Source organism: Cyprinus carpio, chromosome A21 (genome assembly GCF_018340385.1).
Source record: "Cyprinus carpio isolate SPL01 chromosome A21, ASM1834038v1, whole genome shotgun sequence".
Classification (NCBI taxonomy): domain Eukaryota; kingdom Metazoa; phylum Chordata; class Actinopteri; order Cypriniformes; family Cyprinidae; genus Cyprinus; species Cyprinus carpio.
The window spans coordinates 3941057-3963112 of record NC_056592.1 but is presented as its reverse complement, the minus strand read 5'-3'; the positions used below and the strand labels follow the sequence as shown (position 1 = coordinate 3963112).

General features: G+C 34.8%; 2 protein-coding genes and 1 long non-coding RNA gene across 4 annotated transcripts; 2 read left to right on the top strand and 1 right to left on the bottom strand.

The window, feature by feature from the left end:
* Positions 1–1613: 1613 nt before the first annotated feature.
* On the top strand, positions 1614–4952 carry LOC109045897 (proteinase-activated receptor 3-like). The gene is made up of 2 exons (XM_019063713.2): positions 1614–1841; positions 3288–4952. The coding sequence occupies exons 1-2, from the start codon at positions 1778–1780 to the stop codon at positions 4361–4363; spliced, it is 1140 nt and encodes a 379-aa protein (XP_018919258.1). The 5' UTR covers positions 1614–1777; the 3' UTR covers positions 4364–4952.
* Positions 4953–11492: 6540 nt separating this feature from the next.
* Positions 11493–20483, top strand: LOC109045899. The gene is made up of 3 exons (XR_002010469.2): positions 11493–11549; positions 13108–13268; positions 18751–20483. It is a non-coding gene; the product is annotated as an uncharacterized LOC109045899 (long non-coding RNA).
* Positions 15968–21626, bottom strand: LOC109045898 (cyclin-G2-like). 2 transcript variants are annotated; one of them, XM_042778629.1, is made up of 8 exons: positions 21425–21626; positions 20508–20649; positions 20165–20302; positions 19832–20082; positions 19504–19582; positions 19318–19416; positions 18766–18968; positions 15968–16954 (listed from the first exon to the last, which is right to left on the bottom strand). In XM_042778629.1, exons 2-8 carry the CDS (start codon positions 20610–20612, stop codon positions 16837–16839), a joined length of 993 nt encoding a protein of 330 aa, XP_042634563.1. In that variant the 5' UTR covers positions 20613–20649; positions 21425–21626; the 3' UTR covers positions 15968–16836. The 2 variants fall into 2 exon arrangements, with proteins under 2 accessions (XP_042634563.1, XP_042634562.1); XM_042778628.1 differs by having other exon boundaries at positions 21420–21625.
* Positions 21627–22056: the final 430 nt, after the last annotated feature.

Genomic DNA, 22056 nt, shown 5'->3' with positions numbered 1-22056 from the left:
AGCAATCCTAAAATCATGCATAGTTAAGATAACAAAATGTATCATCTTATCAACTTTTAAAGGAATATTTCACTCAAAAATTTAAAATGGTTGAAAATTTACTTTAATTTATTTCAGATTTGGAGAAATGTAGCATTTTATCACTTGCTCACCAGTGGATCCTCTGCAGTGAATGGGTGCCGTCAGAATTAGAGTCCAAACAGCTGATAAAAACATCACAATAATCCACACCACTCCAGTCCAACAGTTAACATCTTATGAAGAGAAAAGCTGTTTGTAAGAAACAAATCCATCAAGATCATTTTTAACATCAAACCATTACTTCAGACTAAAACACAAGTCATCTATAATGTTTTTTTCCAGTGAAAAAGACGTCTATGTGGGTGGATTTTGATGTGAGAGGACAACAGCGGATGGACTTCTTCGAGAGGAAGTGTTATTATGGATTATAGACTCATCGATTATAGAGTCGATGGTTTAGAGTTAAAATGCTTTTATGATGGCTTAGTTTCTTATAAATATGCAGCTTTTCACTTCACAAGACATTAATTAATGGACTGGAGTCATGTGGATTACTTGTGAACTATTTTGATGTTTTTATCAACTGTTTATCAACTCTCATTCTGACGGCACCCATTCACTGCAGAGCATCCATTGATCCAATAGTGAGCAAACTTTTGGTTGAACTATTTCTTTAAAAGAGAGCAGAAAATGCATCCCATCTCTTTTGTTGATAACGTTAAATCAAGCTCTTTTGGTACAATATTACGTGTATAATATATGTTAGTTTTTTTTAGATCATTTTTGTTTTACTCTTGCACAATAAAGAGTTTCGGTATTGTGTTTGATTGCCAGTTGATGTTCAATGTAAAATCTGTAAAGCATGTTTACACCCAACCCGCTGACCTGACCTGTAATTAAATCAAAAGTGTGTGTGTGTGTGTGTGTGTGTGTGTGTGTGTGTGTGTGTGTGTGTGTGTGTGTGTGTGTGTGTGCACGGATATGTTTGGGTGTGCAAGAATGCATGTTTTGCTGGTTTACTTAAATCACATCTAGGTATGAGTTTGTCCTTTGTAGGAAACAGGAAATCATCTCTCTCTCATGTTTTTGTCATGCTTTGATGCCTCATCGATCTGTTCCTACTGCGTCATAGAGAACTCGTGCAGACTGCAACGCAGTAACCAACAAGTAAGAAGAGAATGCAGTGATGGGAAGTGAAACACAGACGTCCAGATGGTTGTAGATTACTTAGATCATAAATGTGACCTTTATATTTGTTTTATCTCTTACCTACAGGCATTTCCATTCCTTCACACAATGTTAAAATTACATGCACGCAAAATCTTTGGCTGAACAACAAGATATTTGTTTTAAACCGTCAAACTAAACAGAAATTACTGATAGACCAACAGGTCTTACTTTTTTTTTCTCCAAGTGTCACTAGGCCACCAAGTGAGCAATAAATAATAATAATAATAATAAAAACTATGAATGGCCCCTTTAAGACTTTAGATGGATAAATTATTGAACGATCAAGAACACAAAATAATAGAAGTAATTATGACGTCAAATGCCTAAAGGGGTTCAAAAAAGAGGGGGCGATGATGATGTCATCTGTTTGGAACGACACCGCTATTCTCAGAGAGAGAGAGAGAGAGAGAGAGGGTCGCAGTCAGCTCTTGTGTCTTTACGCCCTTCATTTGGATTCCACTCACAGACAAAGCGTGTGGGGACTTCTCTTGTTTTGAATTGACCGTATTGGACGTCTTTCTCAGTCATGGGGAAAGTTTTTCTTGTCGTTTTGATAACTTTAATTCTTCTAAACGCGACCCAGGCTAACGGTAAGCGAATTGATTTGTTAAATGTGTTTAAATCCGTTTCTCTTCAAACATTCCATTGGTCTGTACAGCAGTCTGAATTTCCTGTTGAAGCGTGCATCAGTGATGAAAGAGAAACGAGACGATTTACTCCGTAACAAATACAGCATTAAATCTGAAAGAAGCATTTTGCGCAAATAATTAAGCTGAAGTAGAAATGAATTAAATGGAATTTATTTGTTTTTGTTTTTTTTTTCCCTTAAGACTTGTTTCTTGGTTTTCTAGACCAATTTTAAGCGTTGTAAGACACAACAGAAGGTATTGTTAAAGAAAAAAGAAAATAACTTTGCAACTAACGTGAATAGGATTCTTTTTTTTCCATAAAGAAACACTCTTAAAGACTGTATTCCTCTAAAATAATCTATAATCAAACAGATTTGATCAACTACAGTAAAAATTAATATATTTTTTTATTTTGTGAATATTATATTAATAAGTTTATGTTAAATATGCCCATTTTAAGTAGTATAAGACGCAACAGAAGGTCTTTTTAAAAGTTTATGTATAGAGCAGGAACATTTTTAAGATTTAAATACTTTTAAAATTTTTAATCAGATTTTTTCGAGGTTCACTAAATATAATCAGTCAATGCATGTGTATATATTTATACACACAAAGTTTAAATATGATTTTAAATAGTTTGAGATGGATCATATATAAAAACAAAATAACACTCAATTACAACATTTATTCTCCTTATCCTATGCAAAGCATGCTGGGAACTTGAAACCAACTACCCAACTTTCATCAAGACAATTTTATTAATTTTATTATTACTACAACTAAAACTAAAAGAACTTATCAAAATTATGTTTGCAACTATAAATGTTCAATAATCAATAAAATAGAATTTTTAGCTAGCAACATGCATTTATTTAAGTTGTGGTAAAAGGATATTTGCATACAATAATTTTTAGCTAGCAACATGCTATATATATATATATATATATATATATATATATATAGAATTTTTAGCTAGCAACATGCATTTATTTAAGTTGTGGTAAAATGATATTTTTGTTGTGAAATGATTATTTATTTTATTTATATTCGTCCATTTTACAGTGTGTGTTTTATAGTTAGCATTTTATTGTTGATAAACTTGTTTATTTGTTTTGTTTTGCATACTCTGTGCAGCACTTTGGTCGACTGTGGTTTTTTTAAATGTGCTATATAAATAAACACTGTATTGTATTGTGTGTGTATATATATATATATATATATATATATATATATATATATATATATATATATATATATATATATATATATATATATATATATATATATATATATATATATATATATATATAAATATATAATATATAAATATATATATATATATATATATATATATATATATATATATATATAAAACCATTTCTAACTCTCCTCTATGTCCACTTGCAGGAAAGAGGGCCAGGAAGAGCAAGCGCAACAGCACTGACATCGCCAGTCCGAGGACCTTTCAAGGAGACGCCATCCCAGTCAACGTACCTCCTCCTCCAAACGAAACCACAGACCCCCAAACACGCATCCACCCACCCGCCGTTGATGTTGAAGTCAAGTTACGAAGCAACAACACGGCCAACTACCTCCAAGGTCCTCTGAGCAATAGGTTCATCCCAGCCGTCTACATCATCGCCATCGTTGTCGGCATTCCCGCCAATATTGCCATCTTGGTCTCCGTTGGAACCAAAGTGAGGGTCATTTCGTCGGCTATTTTGTACTGTAGCTTGGCAGCGTCCGACTTGCTGCTGTTGTTCAGCCTGTTACTAAAGGTGCACTATCATCTCAGCGGAAACCATTGGATATTTGGCGAAACCGCTTGTCGTATCACGACCGCCTGTTTTTACGGAAACCTTTACTGCTCTGCTTTCACACTAGCATGCATTAGCATCAAACGCTACCTAGCTGTGGTTCATCCATTCCTTTATAAGAGCTTGCCGAAGCGCTCATTGAGCACATTGGGTTGTTTAACCATCTGGGTTGTATTTATTATCGCCCTCCTGCCGGAATTCCTTGTGCAACAAAGCTACCGCGTCACAGATCTCAGAATAATCACATGCCACGATGTTCTTCCGGCTGATTTTTATTACTACCAATGGCTTGTCTATTATAACTTAGGCTTGACCTGTGTAGGTTTTTTCCTGCCCCTAGTGGTGACAGTGGCATGTTACACCTCTATCATCTGGCACCTGAACCGTTCACACCAAGACTGGGCTCTTTATATCAGAGCTAGCACGTTTAACTTCATTATCTTCGTTTTGTGCTTCAGCCCGAGCAGCTGCCTTCATTTCGTGCATTACGTTCTGCTGTCTGTCGGCTCTACGGAGAGTTTTTACATCTACTTCAGCGTGACCGTGTGTCTGTGTTGCCTGCATAGCGCTCTGGATCCATATCTGTTCATGCTCATGTCCAGGACTGTCGGAACCAAACGCTACTTCCTTACGCGCAAAGGACGTGCGCATAGCATCTCTGCATAAATCAACATGAAATGTGTGGTGTGCAACCCATTTAACTTCTCTAATCTTTGAAACTGGATTCAGTCAATTGTGATTTTCTGTTGACTGTATTATTATTATTTTAAAAAGGAGTTTTCTAGAATGAATGTTTTTTGGTTTCGATCTTGTTTCTGAGCCTCTTTGTTGTAGATTTAAAGTTTTTAATATGTGAAGTGCCACGAGGAGAATTAATAGCTGCAGTTCAAGCCAGAATCAGTTGGACAGGAGCCGCACCTTTTATACTGAATACAAATGGAGAGTCATTTGAATGGCCCTGAAAGAAAAGGATGTAATATACTGCCTGGACTGTGTTCAGAGTCTGTGTGTTTTGAATGTTACATAAAGCCTTGTTGACCAAGGTAAAGTTTGTCTGTACTGTATATGTTATTTGTATAGAGAATCCAAATGTTGTATTATAATACCTATATTTAAACTCATGTAATTTTAAAGCACACCATTAATATAGTCATTAAAACAAATAAAACAAAAGTCGCACCTGTCTTATGTTTTGGTTTAATGAACCTTTATCAGGACAGATGGTCATATTAAATATGCAGTCTACCTGACTAAGGTCCAGTGGTGTGTGTTGGTTTTTCTCTTTATTTTTCTTTGGATTTGATTCGTTATACAATATGCAAGATGGATTCAACAGTTGCAGTTTGGAGACACTGTCTCTGGCCTGAAGACAAAAGTGCCAGTGGGTTGTGACTAACAGCGTAGCAACAGATTGTTTCCCTCTGATTCTCATGCAGACATGCACATACAGAGACACGCACTGCTTAAACGAATAGCTCACCCAGAAATGAAAATAAGTTGAAACCTTACTCATCCTCAGGAGATGTAGGTGAGTTTGTTTCCTCATCAGTACAGATTTGGAGAAGTTTAGCATTACATCAGTTGCACACCAATGGATCCTCTGCAGTGAATGGGTGCTGTCAGAATGAGAGTCCAAACAGCTGATAAAAACATCACAATAATCAACATCAAGTCCTCTATCCATAATATTGCACTCTCCAATGAAAAAGTAGTCTCGGAGAGAAATATGTACAGATCAAGCAGTGTTAACAAGCAAAAACAGTTCTAAACAACAGGGGATGGGCTTTTTCAGCAGAAAGCTTTATTATTATTTGGTTAAAAAAATTCTTTAATGATTAATTTCTTTATGACAAACATGCAGCTTTTCACTTCACAAGATATCAGTTGATGGACTGGAGTGGTGTGGATTATTGTGGTGTTTTTATCAGCTGTTTGGACTCTCATTCTGACGGCACCCATTCACTGCAGATGATCTATTGCTGAGCAAGTGATGTGATGCTACATTTCTCCAGATCTTGTTCCCATAAAGAAAGAAATGTATCTTTATAAGGGATGGCCCGAGGGTGATAAAATGTTCAACATTGTTTACTTTTTGGGTGAACTTATTCTTAATTTAGTTGTGAAATGCAACTAGATTTCACATTGATCTATAGTTTAATCCAGGTGACAGCCATAAGATAACTGATAGCCGTAAATAAATTATGTGTTGCTTATGATTAGATCGCTCTCTTGTTTGGCTTTCTCCCTTTTTAAATATTCTTTTTTGATGCATTTTTTTCTCCCTTGTTTTATTTTTGTGGTTATGTCTTGTCCTGTTATGACTTGTCATGGAATACAAAACACTGTGAGCAGTCTGTGCTTGAGGTGAAATGCAGATACATTCACACTGTCTTGACAACTTCTATGGTTTCATACGTGTAACATTCCAGGAATGAGGAAGAGAAAGGCAGGTGAGAAAAATGAGAAAAAAAGAAAGTGTTTATTTTCTATTGTCATTGTTAATGCACAGAAATGAATGAATGAATCTATTAGAATCTATTAAGTGCAATGGCAAACTTATTTAAAAATATCCAAATGCAAAAGTGTTAGATATGGAGAAGTCTGTATTTGGCCTGTTCTTGTTTTTTATTGTTCAGAATCAAGCTTTCTATAGAGAGCTATAAGAAATAAGCCATAAGAAATGTTCAAATTCATTTGAATTTAGGCTGAAGTTTTGTATTTTGGTGAATTTGGTTACCTTATGAAAAGTAAAAGTATCAAATGCCTTAAACATTTTTTTTTTTGTAGTTGTTGAGAATATGTAAATAAGATGAGAACCAATAAACAAGTGTAAAAAATCAGGATGTACAGGTGGAGGCACTGCTCACATATTTATTAGTCCATAACCCCTAATCACCAAAATACACATAACCCATAGGCCCACAACTTCTTAAATTCACACTTAGTATTCGAAACATTATTAGAAAATAACAAGACATGGAGGGATATAGTGTCATTCATTCATCATTTATTCATTTACTATTTATTTATATTTAATTTATTTGTTTGTTTGTTTCCTTTATTAACATATCATTCATTCATTCATTCATTCATTTTTATTATTATTTGTATTTATTGTTTTTTATTTATTTCTGTCACTTATTTACTTGTTTCTTTATTCATTGATTTGTTTCTTTATTTGTTTATTTGCTTATTTGTTCACTCATTTATTTGTGTCTTTATTCATATTTCCTTTATTTATTTATTTATTTAATTTTTTTATTTCTAAAATCGTTCCATTTACAACTGGGCTGTTAATATACATATTATATTTTTATACAGCTTTATTTTGAAATTTTAAAGCGCTTTTATTTTGAAAAGATTTCCGGTGGCGGGCGTTTTGAATCTTCTCGTATAGCGTCTGGCTTCCCTCACAATCAATCAGCTGATACGTGTGACGCGAGCGGCGTGGACGCGTTTTTTCTTAGCGCCCACGCGGTCGCCACTTGGTTTCATAAATACGTGCTAACATTTCCAGTATTTGTCTTTATTATAACGACTTTTTTGACATATTGCGGTCTTAGAACGAGATGCTAACCGGACTGAATCATGAATCATGGCACCCATGAGAGCGCGCGTGGACACCTGGACACGCGAGAACATGCCCGGCCTCGTCTGATTCTCAGGGCCGGGGAAAGACGGGACCAGCACTATGGACAGCATATTCCCTGACCAGCTTTTCCCACATTGTTACATGGACGGACCGCCTGAAGTAAAGCCGAAGCGTGGTCGCTGTCAATGCTGGATTGGTGAGGCGACACGCATCATAATAATGATAATTACAGTCCGTCCTGATAATAAATATAATGAGTTGTAATGCAGGGAATACAATGCAAATGCGTTTAGCACAAACATTAACTGTATTTGCATACACCTAAATTTATAATTGTAAAATTGCTTTTTATCCTTCAGTAGAGTTATGCAATCATGATGCATGCATAAGCTAAATTTCTTTAAAAACATTATCACAGCGGTAAAATTAAATATTCATCGACATCTGATTAAGTATTCATAATCAATTTCAATACATATGCATATATTAAAAATGTCTTGAGTATTTTAAGATTTTGCAATTAAATTACTTTTAAGCTTAGATTTATTTTAAAAATCAATGCTCTTAATTTTATTTGTGCTGGTTTTAGAGTCTAATATTTAATTTTAAAAACTCTAATGTTACACACCCCGTTCTTAAATCTTTAGGAAATGTAAAAAGGTATTTGCTGCTTCATTTATATCTCCTCAGACTTCCACAGGGTGGTGCAACAGCTCAGTGATGACGAGCCTCCTAGTCTTGTCATGGACTCTCAAGCTTTTGTCTGATTTGAATGGAGCTGTCAGATCAGTTCGGCCAGTTTGGAGGATGTAGGTGAGATCTGATAAACAGGTGGACAGAGAACAGACCTTACACTTGGGAAGAGTCAAAGCACAAGCATTAAAGAGGATTGTGTTTTTGGTAGTCTGTGTGCAACTACCAATAAAACTCAAATGATATTAATCAGTAATGAAATCAAATTTCATGCAATCATTATTTCATGTCAGAGTGTAAAATCAGGTGCATTTTCAAAGCATCTGTGTGCAGGTAATGTGGCAGTGCAGCTGGATTATTTCTGTGCCGTTTGGCTGCTAGGAGACAAAACAAAGCCACAGTGAATGAACATCATCCAGACAAAACATTGGTGCTTTTTGTTTGAAAGCTCTCACATACATAGGTCCCTGATTATTCAGTTCTTCCTTAAGACTGACCGCTAGTTGACTAATTTCCAATGACTAGTTGATTTGGAAAATGTCCCTAGTGGTTATTCAAATTAGTGGGCTGATATTCAGATGACTTTATTTTGCACTGAATGAGTGTAAGCATTTCTGACTCCAGACTAGTTGTGTTCGTGTTGGTTAGAGGGGAAGTCGTGATCTAGTGGTTTGAGAGTTTGACTCCTAACCCTAAGGTTGTGGGTTTGAGTCTCGGGCCGGCAATACCACAACTGAGGTGCCCTTGAGCAAGGCACCGAACCCCCAATTGCTCCCCGGGTGCCGCAGCATAAATGGCTGCCCACTGCTCCGGGTGTGTGTTCACAGGGTGTGTGTGTTCACTGCTGTGTGTGTGCACTATGGATGGGTTAAATGCAGAGCACGAATTCTGAGTATGGGTCACCATACTTGGCTGTATGTCATGTCTCTTTCACTATATGTACTGGACACTATAGTCCAGATTTAAGTTCTAGAGGCTATGCTATGCTATATTCTGAAAATTGTTGCATACAGTACTTTAAAAAAAAACTGGGGTCGAGAAGACTAGTAAGAAAAGTGCAGTTATCTTTGGACTGTTAAAAAAGGGTATGTGTGTGTTTAAGAACAATATGTGCTTCACTGTTATCTTGTGATTAGAGCTCAGTGTACATGACTCCAACATCATCATCATATCAGCTTCCTCAACAAAATGTTCTTTAGTTGAGTTCATCCAGTACCCAAGCATATATAATAACAAATGTTTATATGTCGACATATTAATCAGCTTTTTTGGTTGTGAGAATGTCTTCATTTACTCACCCTCATGTTTTTTTATGTTGTTTTATAGTCAAATATTTAACATTGTGGAATGGTTTATCAGTTTTTTTCAGTTGCATTTTCAGTTTAGATCTTTATATATTAATGTATTATTGAATGAGACTTAAAGTTAATATTTTATTAATTTAACAATATATTCCTGAAGTATCACCTGAGACTTAAAGTTAATATTTTATTAATTTAATTATATCAATGTTAGTTTTTTTTAATTTTTTTGTCATGTTTCTTTTGTAACATTTTAGATTATTTAGTTTTTATTTATTTTATTTCAACTTTTGTAATGTTTATCCAAGGCAACATTCAAATTTTTTTGTTTTACGTTTTTTTTGGTCATTTTCTTTCATTTAAATTAACTGAAAATTTTTTTATTTAGACATTTTTACTTGGAAAATTATCGGTTTTTATGTTTTATTTTTATTTGGTTTTTTTGTAATTTTTTAACTAATTCACTTTTAGCTTACTTTGTCATTTTGAGAATCCCTGTTTAGTATATTTATGTAAAATATATATAAATAGGTTATATTTGTCCCAGAACATTATCAAATGTTTCAGAGGTACTCAGTTTTATTTATTTTAAGACCCAGTCCCACTTAGTATTTCGAACTTATTGTTTAAGTTAGTAGCAACTGCAGGGACATTTCTAATTTTTACCACTAGAATGTGTTTTGCCACAAAATTTGAAATGCAAAAATAATTTTGGTCTACCACACATCATACATTGTTAAGTTTATTCAACTTTCGCTATTTTGGTTAAATTAAACTAAAGGTAGGGTCTAGGATGTTTTTTAGTTTTAGTCAATACTAAAAGTCTGACAATTGCTCAAAAATCTAAATGAAACATGGAAAATTAAATAATTTGGGTATTTAGGATAGGGCTTTTTGTAACATTGGCATTTTCTATCTTCGGGTTTTAAAGTAAATTGCATTTTATTTAGGATTTGATTTATTTTGGGCCTTTATCATTTAGCCTTTAGACTTGAGGATTTAAAAATTATTATGGACAGCAAAGGGATTTTAATGATTACTTTTTAAAGTGAGCGGCTTGAGCGAGGACTGTGTGATAACTTAATCAAACCGAGCGTGGCGTTTTATGTTTGATTTTTTTTTTTTTTTTTTTTTATTTATTTATTTTTTTTTTTTTTTATTTTGTAATTTTTTTTTAGATTTTATTTGTATTATTGATTGTTTTATTTTTATTTGATTTATTTAAAAATTTGAAAAATAGATGCTTTAATAGGGCTTTTTCAAAGCCGGCTCGTTTGAACAAACGGCTCTTTAAAAAACCCAGAAACAAATTCCACTGAAATCAAACTCATAATGTTCTCACAAAAAAGAGCTGTCAACAATTTGAACCTTTTTATGTATGTTTCACGAAAGTAACCCTGGGTTTGAAAGGTAAACTTTTTTGGCATGCATAACCAGCATGAACTAAATCTCACTATTTATTTTTGCATTTGTGACACACATTTGTCAGAAACATATTTTTAAGCATTACCACCATAACCTGTTTGTGATGGCCCGGCCCCTCCCTCATGCCCATATAATTGGTTGCCGTGTATGATGACAAAATAGGCTGTTGTTTATTGCCACAAATTAATATGTGTTGAAATTTAAAGATTTGATTTTCGTGATTGAATTGTCGTAAATGAAAGATCATTCATTTTAGTTTCAGTTTCTTTTAGTGTTTATTGCCACAAATTTAAAACGCAGATTCCTTGCTTTAAAAGCAAGCATTTTGTGGTACGCTCGGTTTGTGAGGTCAATAAGTCTGTCCTCGCTCAAGCCGCTGAGCCTCGAGCTGCTTCATTACAGTGTGCTCCTTAGCACTGGGAGCTCCCTCCGCAGCTCATTGCCATTTCAAACCCAGTGAGGGTCTGATGAATTTGTAATCCTGTCCCGGAGGGTTTGTGACATTCTGATTTCTGTTTACCAAATTCCCAATCCTAAATCCCCAAAGAAGTTCCGTGAGGAGGATTCCAACCTGAAATGCCCAATCCTAAATACAAAATGTGCTAAGTCGCCATGGCGATGGTGTGGAGTTCAAATTTAGATTTTTAGTTTTGGTTTCACCTTTTAGTTTTGACTTGGTGTCCTGACCAATAATTCCTGCTGACAGAACAGGGGGCGGAGCTTACAGACATCGCCATGGCGATGGTGTGAGTTCTCCTGTCGAAAGCGACGCACGGGGTTCTGTCACCCGAGAGTGATGGTGTATGCTGAAAGAACGGGGGCGGAGCTTACAGACATGCGGGTAAAGCGACGCATTCAGAGTTATTACTGTAAGCATTTTGTTTACGTCGATAGCCAAACCAGCAACTCCTATCAGTGTCGAAACAGCATCATGCAAGGGTTTTTGTCCACTGTAGTGTTTATCACTCATGAATGATTAATTCCACAATCAAAAGTGGATGTTACTGAGATAAAATAAATATAATGCAGCTGAAGACACACCTCTTCTGCGAACACTTAACTAATCCACAACCATTAACAAATGTGCTTACACATTTCAAATAAATTCTTGTTCCTTTCTTGTTCACTTCACTTCTGCACTAGCTTGCAGGCTAATCTTGCTTATGCTTTCAATTTGGCTTTATGTATTTTGAGTAATATTGTAATATAATGCTCCTCATTTGTAAGTCTCTGGATAAAAGCATCTGCTAAAGGGTTAAATGTAAAAAGTCAGTGTATTGGGGTGGTTGGATGAGGTGCGACAGGTGAAGAGAGACCACTAAATATTATAAAAATATATTATTATAATTTTAATATCTAACTTAATAAATTTTATGATTTAATAACTATTTGATGAAACTAATTATAAAATGTAATATGTCTCATTATTAGATTTTATATTAAATCTTATTGTTTGTAATAATAGGATTTAATAATAATAATTAGATAATATTATAAAATCTCGTTATTATAATTTTTTTTATTTTTAGGTCTCAATGTTTTACTATTATTCTTATGTGTGACCCTGGAGCACAAAACCAGTCTTAAGTCGCTGGGGTATATTTTTAGCAATAGCCAAAAAAAACATTGTATGGGTCAGAATTATCGATTTTTATTTTATGCCAAAAATAATTAGGATTTTAAGTAAAGATCAAGTTCCATGAAGATATTTAGTAAATTTCCTACTGTAAATATATCAAAACTTGATTTTTGATTAGTAATATGCATTGCTAAGAACTTCATTTGGACAATTTTAATGGTGTTTTTATATATATTTTTGTTTTTTTGCATTGTAAGGTTCTTGATTTTCAAATAGTTGTATCTCGGCCAAGTATTGTCCTCCTAATAAACCATACATGAATAGAAAGCTTATTTATTATTAAAAATTGACACTTAAGACTGGTTTTGTGGTCCAGGGTCACATATTGTTGTTATTAATAAAATAATTATATATTTAATCTTACCTAATTTTTATCAAATCATTTTATTGTTCATATTAACAAGACTCAATACTTATTAGATAACATTATAAAATATAATTATTTTTAAGTATCATTTTTTATTAGTGTTTCTAATTTTATCTAATTATTACTAATACCTATTGTTATAGGTAATACTAACAATTAAATAACAACCGTAATAATTATTATTAGTAGTATTCAAGTTATTATTATCATTATACAGTATTTGAAATATAAGAATTTTAGTACCTTTCAAGAAATTGTGTAAAATTTATTGGCTTGTGAATAAAGGCCTTTGATTAAGCTGAATTTACCATTACTGTTTATTTCAGTTTTGTGTATTTAATGAACATTCTTTAGTTTAACACTTTTGTTATTCTTCTCTTTGTTTTTATTCAGGTGGGTCTCAATTTATTATTCATCTTTGTCACTTCCTCTGTGCAGAGTGCTGACGTAGTTCTGGATCAGAAGGACAGCAGCCTGTACGTCGGGAGAGTGAGAGATACTCGCCAAATACCTGAGAAGCCACGCCCATCACCACCTCATTAATAAACTCCCAGGTAAACGCCGTCATTTATCACATAACATCTTCAGATATTAGCCTGAAGGAGTTGCAGCAGTGTGATTCACCCTGTGGTTTTTCCAGGCAATCCTTCAGAGCTTCCTTGAATGATGATCTGTATCAGTTGTCATTGACTCTACACACACACACACACACACACACACCCACACACCACTGAACCTTTTTTTTTTTTTTAATTCTTTACAAGAGCTGTTAACCGCTGTCAGTGTAACTAGAGATCTGATTTTAATTCTGTGGAACAGTTCCTTATTGAATGTATTAACTCTGATCTTGACTACCAAAAAGTACCTTGGCACTTACCATAGTATTTCTGTGGTAATCTTTGAGCTATCTTTGTGTACGCAAATACAATTGTATATGAATAGTGTAATCATTAAGTGCCATTGTATTCTAGTTTTTCACAACTGTTAGAAGGTTTAAGGTTAAGATTTTTAATGTCTCTTTTGCTCACCAGGGGATGGGTGTATGAGCAACAGTTTCTGATTCGTTATAATTTGTGCTTTTATGTATTTGGCTGATGGTTTTATCCAAAGCAAATTACAGTGCATCATTATCAGCCTGTCACTTTGAGTGTTGCCTGGAAATGTGCACCAGCTGTGGGACAGGATGATGATTAGGTTTATCAAATCATGTAATGGTGGTATTATAATTGTATTGGTCAAAAGTTAATTTTGTTTCATGCACCAAGGCTGGTTCACACAGAATGCAGTTTTGTTCTGCATTGCTTTTATAATTTTTTTGTAATGTAAATAGGTTGGGCAGGCATCTTTGACTGTCATGCTTTTTTTTTTTTTTATACATTATTTACATTTTTGATTGCATTAATGTGAATAAGAAATACTTAAAACAACTCAAAACATCTCGTGATATAATAGTTACTGGCTTAGAATAAGATTGAATCTTATAATTTTGATATAACTAATGACTGCATCTTAATTTTACCTCACTCACACCTCGCTCAGAAGAGACTGAATGTGCCTGCTGCAGGTCAGGATGCTTTTACAGCCATTTCAACAGTTTTGAATAGAATGAAGTATTTACTCTGTGAAATAATTGCATTAGTCAAAGCAATTTTGCATTTATTGCTTCATAAAAAGAGCTGACAAAACCATAACTATAGGAATTCATATGACTTCAGTTGGTAAATTAGGATAATCTCTGGTGCATCATATGAGACTTTGGGTAAAGTGGGATTGCTGGGTTGTCATGTGATCACAGTAATATGCAAGGAAAATGTTAACTGAAGATTGACTTATAATAAGTCTGCATAATATGGGGATTTTTCTAAGATTGTAGTTTAAAAAAATAAAATACTTTAGGTTTGGTGTGCTTGTTTGTTGAGTGGCAATTTGGCTAACAATTTTGTGATTTATATACCAATTGTAATATTAAAAAAAGGTGTTTGAAATTTATGATGATTATTAATAAAATAAACTGTAAAACATAATAATAATTAAAAAGTAATTGGTCTTTTTCAAAAGTTAAACCATCAAGCTTTTACTTTGGTGTAAAAGCTTAAAACCTCTTGTTTGTTGGCAGCACCTGGTTTATAAGTAGGGTTGCAAAAAGGTGGAAAATTTCCAGTAAATTTCGGAAACATTACAGAATTTTCCTGGATTTCTTTTGAATATTCCAAAAGATTTTTGGAAAGTTTCCGGAAATATTCCACCCCTTTGCAACCCTATTTATAAGTACTCCTCATTACAAGTATGGAGAAGATGTTTGCTATATGTTAAAAAATGCACATTATGTGACCAAAACATGCAGCAGATGCAGAGATTCATGGAGCAGCATTTACTGTGAATCAAGAAATCTCGGATGGGCTTCTAAAAATCTGAGTCAAAAGAAGGAATGCAGCAAGGCAAGTGACCTACTTTTTGCGTGGTGTCGAATTTTTGGGTACTGTAAAGAGGCGGGATGTGTTTGAACGAGAAACTCAAGCCAGTAGTGAGAGTGTGTGTGAGGAACTGCACAAATATTTGTGCTTATAATAAATAATGCTTACTGTTTGTACCAATTAGAGTGTGCTTGTGGTCTTTAGCATAGTTGCTTTCTGCTTGCTTTTCTCACTTCATATGAGTTTACATAACTTGTATAATGCCTAAAGAGAAAAACAAGGCATTATGACATCAATATCCCAATTGTTGTCTGTTAGTTTATTACTTTGGCTTTCAAATCCATATTCGAAAACATCTTCAAATGCTTACTGTGGTTTTTCTGGTGGTCACACAAAAAATTTCATCAGTATGTAGTGCATTGTGTGTAATGATCCTATGGTATTTTTATGGCATTTTGGTCACTTGTTCGTACTACAAGAGAACAGAAAGATTGTTTCCAGCCTTTGACTGACTAGACATGCACTGTTTGGTGGTTTCTCATAAGAACGAGTTCCTCTTTTTGGGGAAAATGGGAAACCACATCACACTGGGCAGAATTGCGTCATGCACTGGTCATTTGTATGTGTTTAAATCAGCTGATAACATGACGTTGTAGTTGACGAAGGCTCTTGCGTGATGAAGCCACAGCTTTGTCTTTCTGTTGCTGTGTAAAATGTCCTGCGGCAGTGAGGCGATTTACAACATCTGCTGCCTGTTTGCCATTTTCTGCTTGTGTGGAGTTGAGGGAGGCACTTCCTCTGATTCAGGATAACCCGACCAAGCAAAACAGGAGACTGAGTGAATTTGAAAATAGCTTTTTTAATGGTGAATGTTTTTTTTTTTTATATTACCATGACAAAAATAACAATAAATAAGTTAATATCTACAAGATGCTATACAGAACGTATATGCATTTTCTTTTTTACATTATACAAATTTACATGTTTTTATATTGACATTTTTTACATTTTATAAGGTTTTTAGGCTTTTTTTTTTGTTGCACATTTTCAACATACAGTATTTGTCTTCATACATTGGCTAAAGTGAAACTTGTACTAAATTGGCAAGTAGGTTAACAACATCACACTCACATACATACACAAAAAATAAACAATCCACTGTTTTTCTGCAAACACCATGCATACCACATTAAATCTCGATCTGCTGGCACTCAGCTTTCTCACTGTCACACACTTACAATCATATTACAAAACTGTGCAAAGCACCAAAGTACAAGTCTCAAGTTGTCTATAACAGTCTAGTGTACCTTGGATATGTCATATTGAGCCGCCTGGAATGCTGACAAATCCGAACATGCACCAACTTCTATAAACGCTACGCTACTTTTTTTTTTGTTTGTTTGTTTTAGTTTTTAGCTGCCAGTGTTGTGCAGTGCTGAATTATTTTACTTTTAGCTTAACACAAGTAATCATGAGAGATGTTTACAGTATCTGGGCTGGCTTTCTGTAAAGCCATAAAAGAAGAGTTTTAAAATACAATTCTGATATTTTGGACCAGGCACAATGGCACCTCGCTATCAGGTTTCCAGCCAGAAGAGGTCTGTGACATCATCTTGGAAGATGACAAGGAAGCCATTCAGATCATTGGCTGCGTGGAGGCCACATCTCCATTGGCGGTTGTGCTCCTTGACGAGTGGTTTAGAGCGGATTACGGTCTGTGGGCACGGGAGCGGAAGTTCGAGGGGAAGTATTGTCCCTCGGCGTCGCTGCCCAGCGAACTGCTCAGACTCTCTTCCCCTGAGCTCAGGTCTTCGCTTGAATCCTCACTGTCATAAAAGAAAATAAAAAATAGTCAGATGCACTCTTATTTTGACTTTTATTTATTTATTTACTTTGGTTAGGTACTTACAAGTTCATAAAAGAATAGTGTTTCAGTGTTGTTTTAGCATTTAATATTTCTATTTATTTTTATTGTAGTCATTTTACTAAACATTTTTTTTTGTTTTTATTTCTGTTCATGTAAATTATTTATTGTATTTTTGTTAGTTATTTTAGAACTTAAACTTATTTTTTAATATTTCTACTTTATTTTTTTATTTCAGATAGTCATTTTGGTACTTAAAAATGACAGTACTTCAATTTTAGTACTGTTTTTCTTTCTTTTTTTCATTTCTATTGGTGTTAAATCTTTTTTTAGTTTTAGTAATTTTAGTACTTTTTTTTTATTTAATATTTCTATTTAATTTTTTCTTCCTTTTTTTTTGTCCTTTCAGCACATTTAATTTCAGTTAGTTGCAAAGGCAGCATATCTAATTTTCAGTAAGTTTTTTTGTTTTTCATCTAACACGTTTTTATTTCAGCTTTATTTCAAATAAAAAAATAGTAGTATAGTTAGACTTATACATTTGCTCCCCCCACAAACTGAATTACGAGTCTATATTATTATCTGTGGTATTGAAGCTTGACTGAAATCTTGTGTGTGGTTAACCTGGAATATTACTTAATGTTGTAATAGATTAAAAAACCACTGTCAGATCATGTTTTGTGCTTTTGTCTAACTGACCCCACCTCGCACACCCTTCTCTTACTCACGGGTAATGCTGCACAACCTGTGACCTGTTTGTAAATAGTCATCATTCACTACCCACATTCCACTGCTGCGCCTAGTGTGACATGTTTGCATATCTAACCCATTAGACATCTCAAAGCAGTACGTCCTGTCTGGATTTCCAGCTTGTAATCAGCTGTGTTGGTTGCTAGGACGTGACTAACTATTTGTAGTTATCAAGCAGCACTGTAAGGACACCTGATAGTGTAACGCTGGGTGGGCCGCTGTGCTGACGAGGTTGTGACGTAAGAGGTGTGTGTCAGTAAAACACCAACATGTCACATGCTACTTCCTGTTATTTTACTATATTTATCAGTAGACTATGAAAATATAATCACTGTACTGTGAGATGTTGTGACTGATTTTGGCTAGTTCCTTATGAGCTCGTGAAACCATATTCTGCGTTTCATTGTTATTTTAGTACTATTTAAAATATTATAGTATTTATTAATATTTTGAATTGGCTTTTTTTTTTTATTTCCAGTTTTAATTTTAGTAAATTTGTGCTTTTGTCTTTTTTTTATTTATTCTTTTTTAATGTGAGCTCCTTATGAGTTTATAAAAGTATATTCTAGGTACAAATGTTATTTGTTTTATTTCTATACTATTATAGAATTTATTATTTAGAATTAACTTTTATTTAGACTTTGTTTTCATTATCATTTAAATATATATTAATGTCATTTTTATTTTCTATTTAGCTTTATTTAATTTCAGTTTTAATAATTTAATAATTCAGTTTTTCATCTAATTTATCATCCTCTTGTATTTAACATTATTTTCATTTTGACTTATTGATTGATTTTACATTTGCCCCATAGAAATCCATTTCAAACCTAACTGATTTTTGTTTGTTTTTCACAAACTGAATGAAAAGTCTAAATGATTTTCTGTGGAAATCAAAGCTTGACTAAAATCATCTTAATGCTGTTAACCCGGAATATTCCTTTCCCTTCTTCCTCTATTGACTGTTTAGTACGAGTGTGACATCCTAACACCTGTGTTTTTCCTCAGGTGAGCTGTGTTTACCTCTCGCTCTCGTCCCACGTGTCCTCTGGGATTGTGGGCAGCTCGGGGATGCTGCGGTAGATGCTGTGTAGGTTCTGTGCCGTCCTACGCGAGACGATCCACACCAGTTTCTTGTGGTCAGGTTTGGCACATTCTGGAGAGGAGTATTCCCTCATACACTGGCCTACCAGGCCTCGCCAGTGCACCAGGTCAGCCTTCGAGATCTGCAAACAGACACTGCTGCATTAGACTCCTGCTTACACAAGGACAGGGCACAGAGCCAGCTACCTTTCGATTGGGACCAACATGTGTAAACCAATGGCCTGTTGGCGACAGAACTGGGTTAAGTGCTCTGGATTTATCCTACACCACAGATGTTTAAGTGCGGCTGAAACTAAAGGTATATTTTTGATTTGTTTTGGTGAAAAATTTTCTGATTAAACTAAACTAGTTCTGCTTGACTTTGAACCAAACAGAGCAGTCTGTGACATTCAACTGGATTTCTTCACTTTTAAAAGGTTTTTATTGATGTTCAGGGCGTGTAAAAATGTCGATCTCCTCATAAATTCTTACCTTCAGGTGTGTTTGTATGCGCTGGGCGATTTCTAGCAGGTCCACAGACTGTAAGGCCTCAATCTCAAGCATCAAGAGTGACAAAGCGAGCACCGAAGGCTTAAAAAAAAAAAGAGAGAGAGAGAGATGATTAATCATAATTCAAATTTCCATTTACCTTGCTTCATGAATCTAAGGTGTTCTTACTTTTGCTTTGGAGAAAACAATTCTGCATAGGCAGGCTTTCAGCTGGGCTTCCAGTTTGTCAAGATTGAGGACGTCTTTTCTGAAAAGATGATGATTTAATGCATTAGTGAGATTTTAATAGCCAAACTGTTTGTCATTGAACAAGCGATTGCGTCTAGTCTAAAGATAATCTGCTATTTTCTGACTGCCATCACTCCCATATACAGCAGAATGCTCAAAGTCCACTTGCAAGCTCTGTTTATCAACCTTTACAAGTCAAAGTTTCACATGCCAAGCCTGCATGTTAAAGTCTGTGGCTCTGAAGTGTGTTAATGCCACTTGTTCTTACCTGTTCGACGTGTGCGAAAGTGCAATGGCGTGGTACAAATGCAGGAAGGTTAAGGCTGTGACAGCTTTTAACTGGAAGTTGAGTTTCTCCAGAATGATCTTCTCCATTCGGCTGAGGTCTGAGACGGTGAACTTGCACTGGCTGATGCGAATCAGCTCATGGCTGGACGAAACCTTGCACTCTTCTTTGGTCACTCGGGCGGCGATGTGAAGGCAACTGATGCTGATGCAGGCCAGATACCTGGGCTGAACCTTTAGGAACACACAAGTGATCAGTTATAACATGTTCTAACACCTGTTAATCAGATGAATTGACTTATAACTAATTGATTACCTTCATCATCGCTATAAACCTGTCCAGAAGGTTAACAGCTAATACAAAGGTCTGAGTGCTGTAACCGAAGAAACTGGTCAAGCTCCAGAGATCTTCCACTCGAGCATCTCGACATTTGGCGGAAACTCCATTACCATTCTGTGTGGATGAGGAGAAATAAGTTACATTTAACGTTTAAAACTGAGACACATTTTGCCTTCTAGTCCCAAATATTGTTTTGTACATTGTAAAAAGTATTTTTTTTACAGTATAGAAATACAGTGCAACATTCCAGAACTGTTGAAAATGTTATCAAATAAAGTTTGTATATGTATTTTCACAGCAGTTTGTAAAACTAGTTTACCTCTTGTGTGGATTCGATCAAACTGAGACCCGTCTCCTTTGGCAGATAATGAACCTCCTGATCCAAATTGCTCTTCAGCTCCTTCATCAGTTTGATGGCCTCCATATTTTCACTTCGTCTGGGTTTCAAGTTGTCAAAACACCTTTAAAAATGCATTAAAAAAAGTTAAGTAAATTCCGTTCACACAGGGTGGGTCAAGGTTTAGCCCAGCCCCCTCCTCTCAGCTGAGCCTCGGTGTCGGGTTTCGCTGGTTAACGCCTTCTTACAGGACATCCAAACAAATAAATCCGACTCATTCCAACTGAGATGGAGAAATTAATGTGAAATCGACCTTTTTAAAACTCGTTGACCAAAATGCTAAGGTTAAAACAGGATCGAAAGTAAATGTCATCCAGTTGATCCTTCAGCTGGAAAATACCTCGACCAGAGGGGGGAGGGGTTTAAATCTTCTGCACAGTTTGTTTTCGAAATTAAATTTATATACGATTTTTTTTGTAAATTGCAGGGAGCTGAAACCGTAAACAGATCCATCTGTTCGATTCAGATTTATACGGAAGTTCACTTAAAACTATAAATATAACGTAACGTTACTGGTTTAGAAAGTAAACATCAAAGACCACCAGAAAAATAACAAGGGATTCGGTCATTCCAGTAAAATAAACCTAATTTTCATTAGCGACATACACAAACGATCGATAAAAATGTCTTAAAATATACAGATTAACGTTACTTAGTCAAAAATCTAACGTTAGTACATAAATACCAGCATAAACAAACATCAAGCCCATATTCAAAAAAAAAAAAAAAAAAAAGGAAATACGATCATAACGGTGACAGTTAATCTAAGCAGACGTTTTAAAAGGTAACCAATATCTTAAAGAAGGTTGTTAAAGACAAATAAAGGTACATTACCTTACCAGGGCTGTTAAAAGGACATATTGTGTTCGTGTATCCGAGAATCTTTCGTCTGTTTTCGCTGCTTCTCTTTTCCTTTTGTTGATGTTGAATGTGGCTCCGCCCCCTGGGCCTGTCACGTAGGAAACGTAAGGCGCTCTGTTTAGATAGTTTAACGCGTTTTAGAACGGCTACTTTTATCATTTCACTGTTTAATTAAGCGTGTTTTATATTATGTTATCGTTATAACATGACTGTTTCAAATAATGTTTTTAAAACATACAAGCGTAGTTTTAAAGCGAGCTGTGTCTTAAAATATTGACAGTCTAACGGACCAATAGGATCGCTCGAAGAAGTAGCGTTCAAATAGTCCGCCCAAAATTCTCGGTTCTCATTGGCTGCTGGTTTTCATGTAGACGCCGACGATTGGCTAGCGAGTCGATAGCTCGGCCTTCTTTCGTGTGTGGTAACATTTTTTGCTGAATATTTTGTCCTCTGTAGAGGACATTATATTTTAATGAATTTCCTTACATGCCACAGTTTTAAAGTTAAGTTTTAAATATGAATTATATTGACAGAAAGATCAAATGTAGCACTCTGAACGAAATTTTATAATGTTTTGTAATTATCATTTAAATCTACCTAATTTTAAATT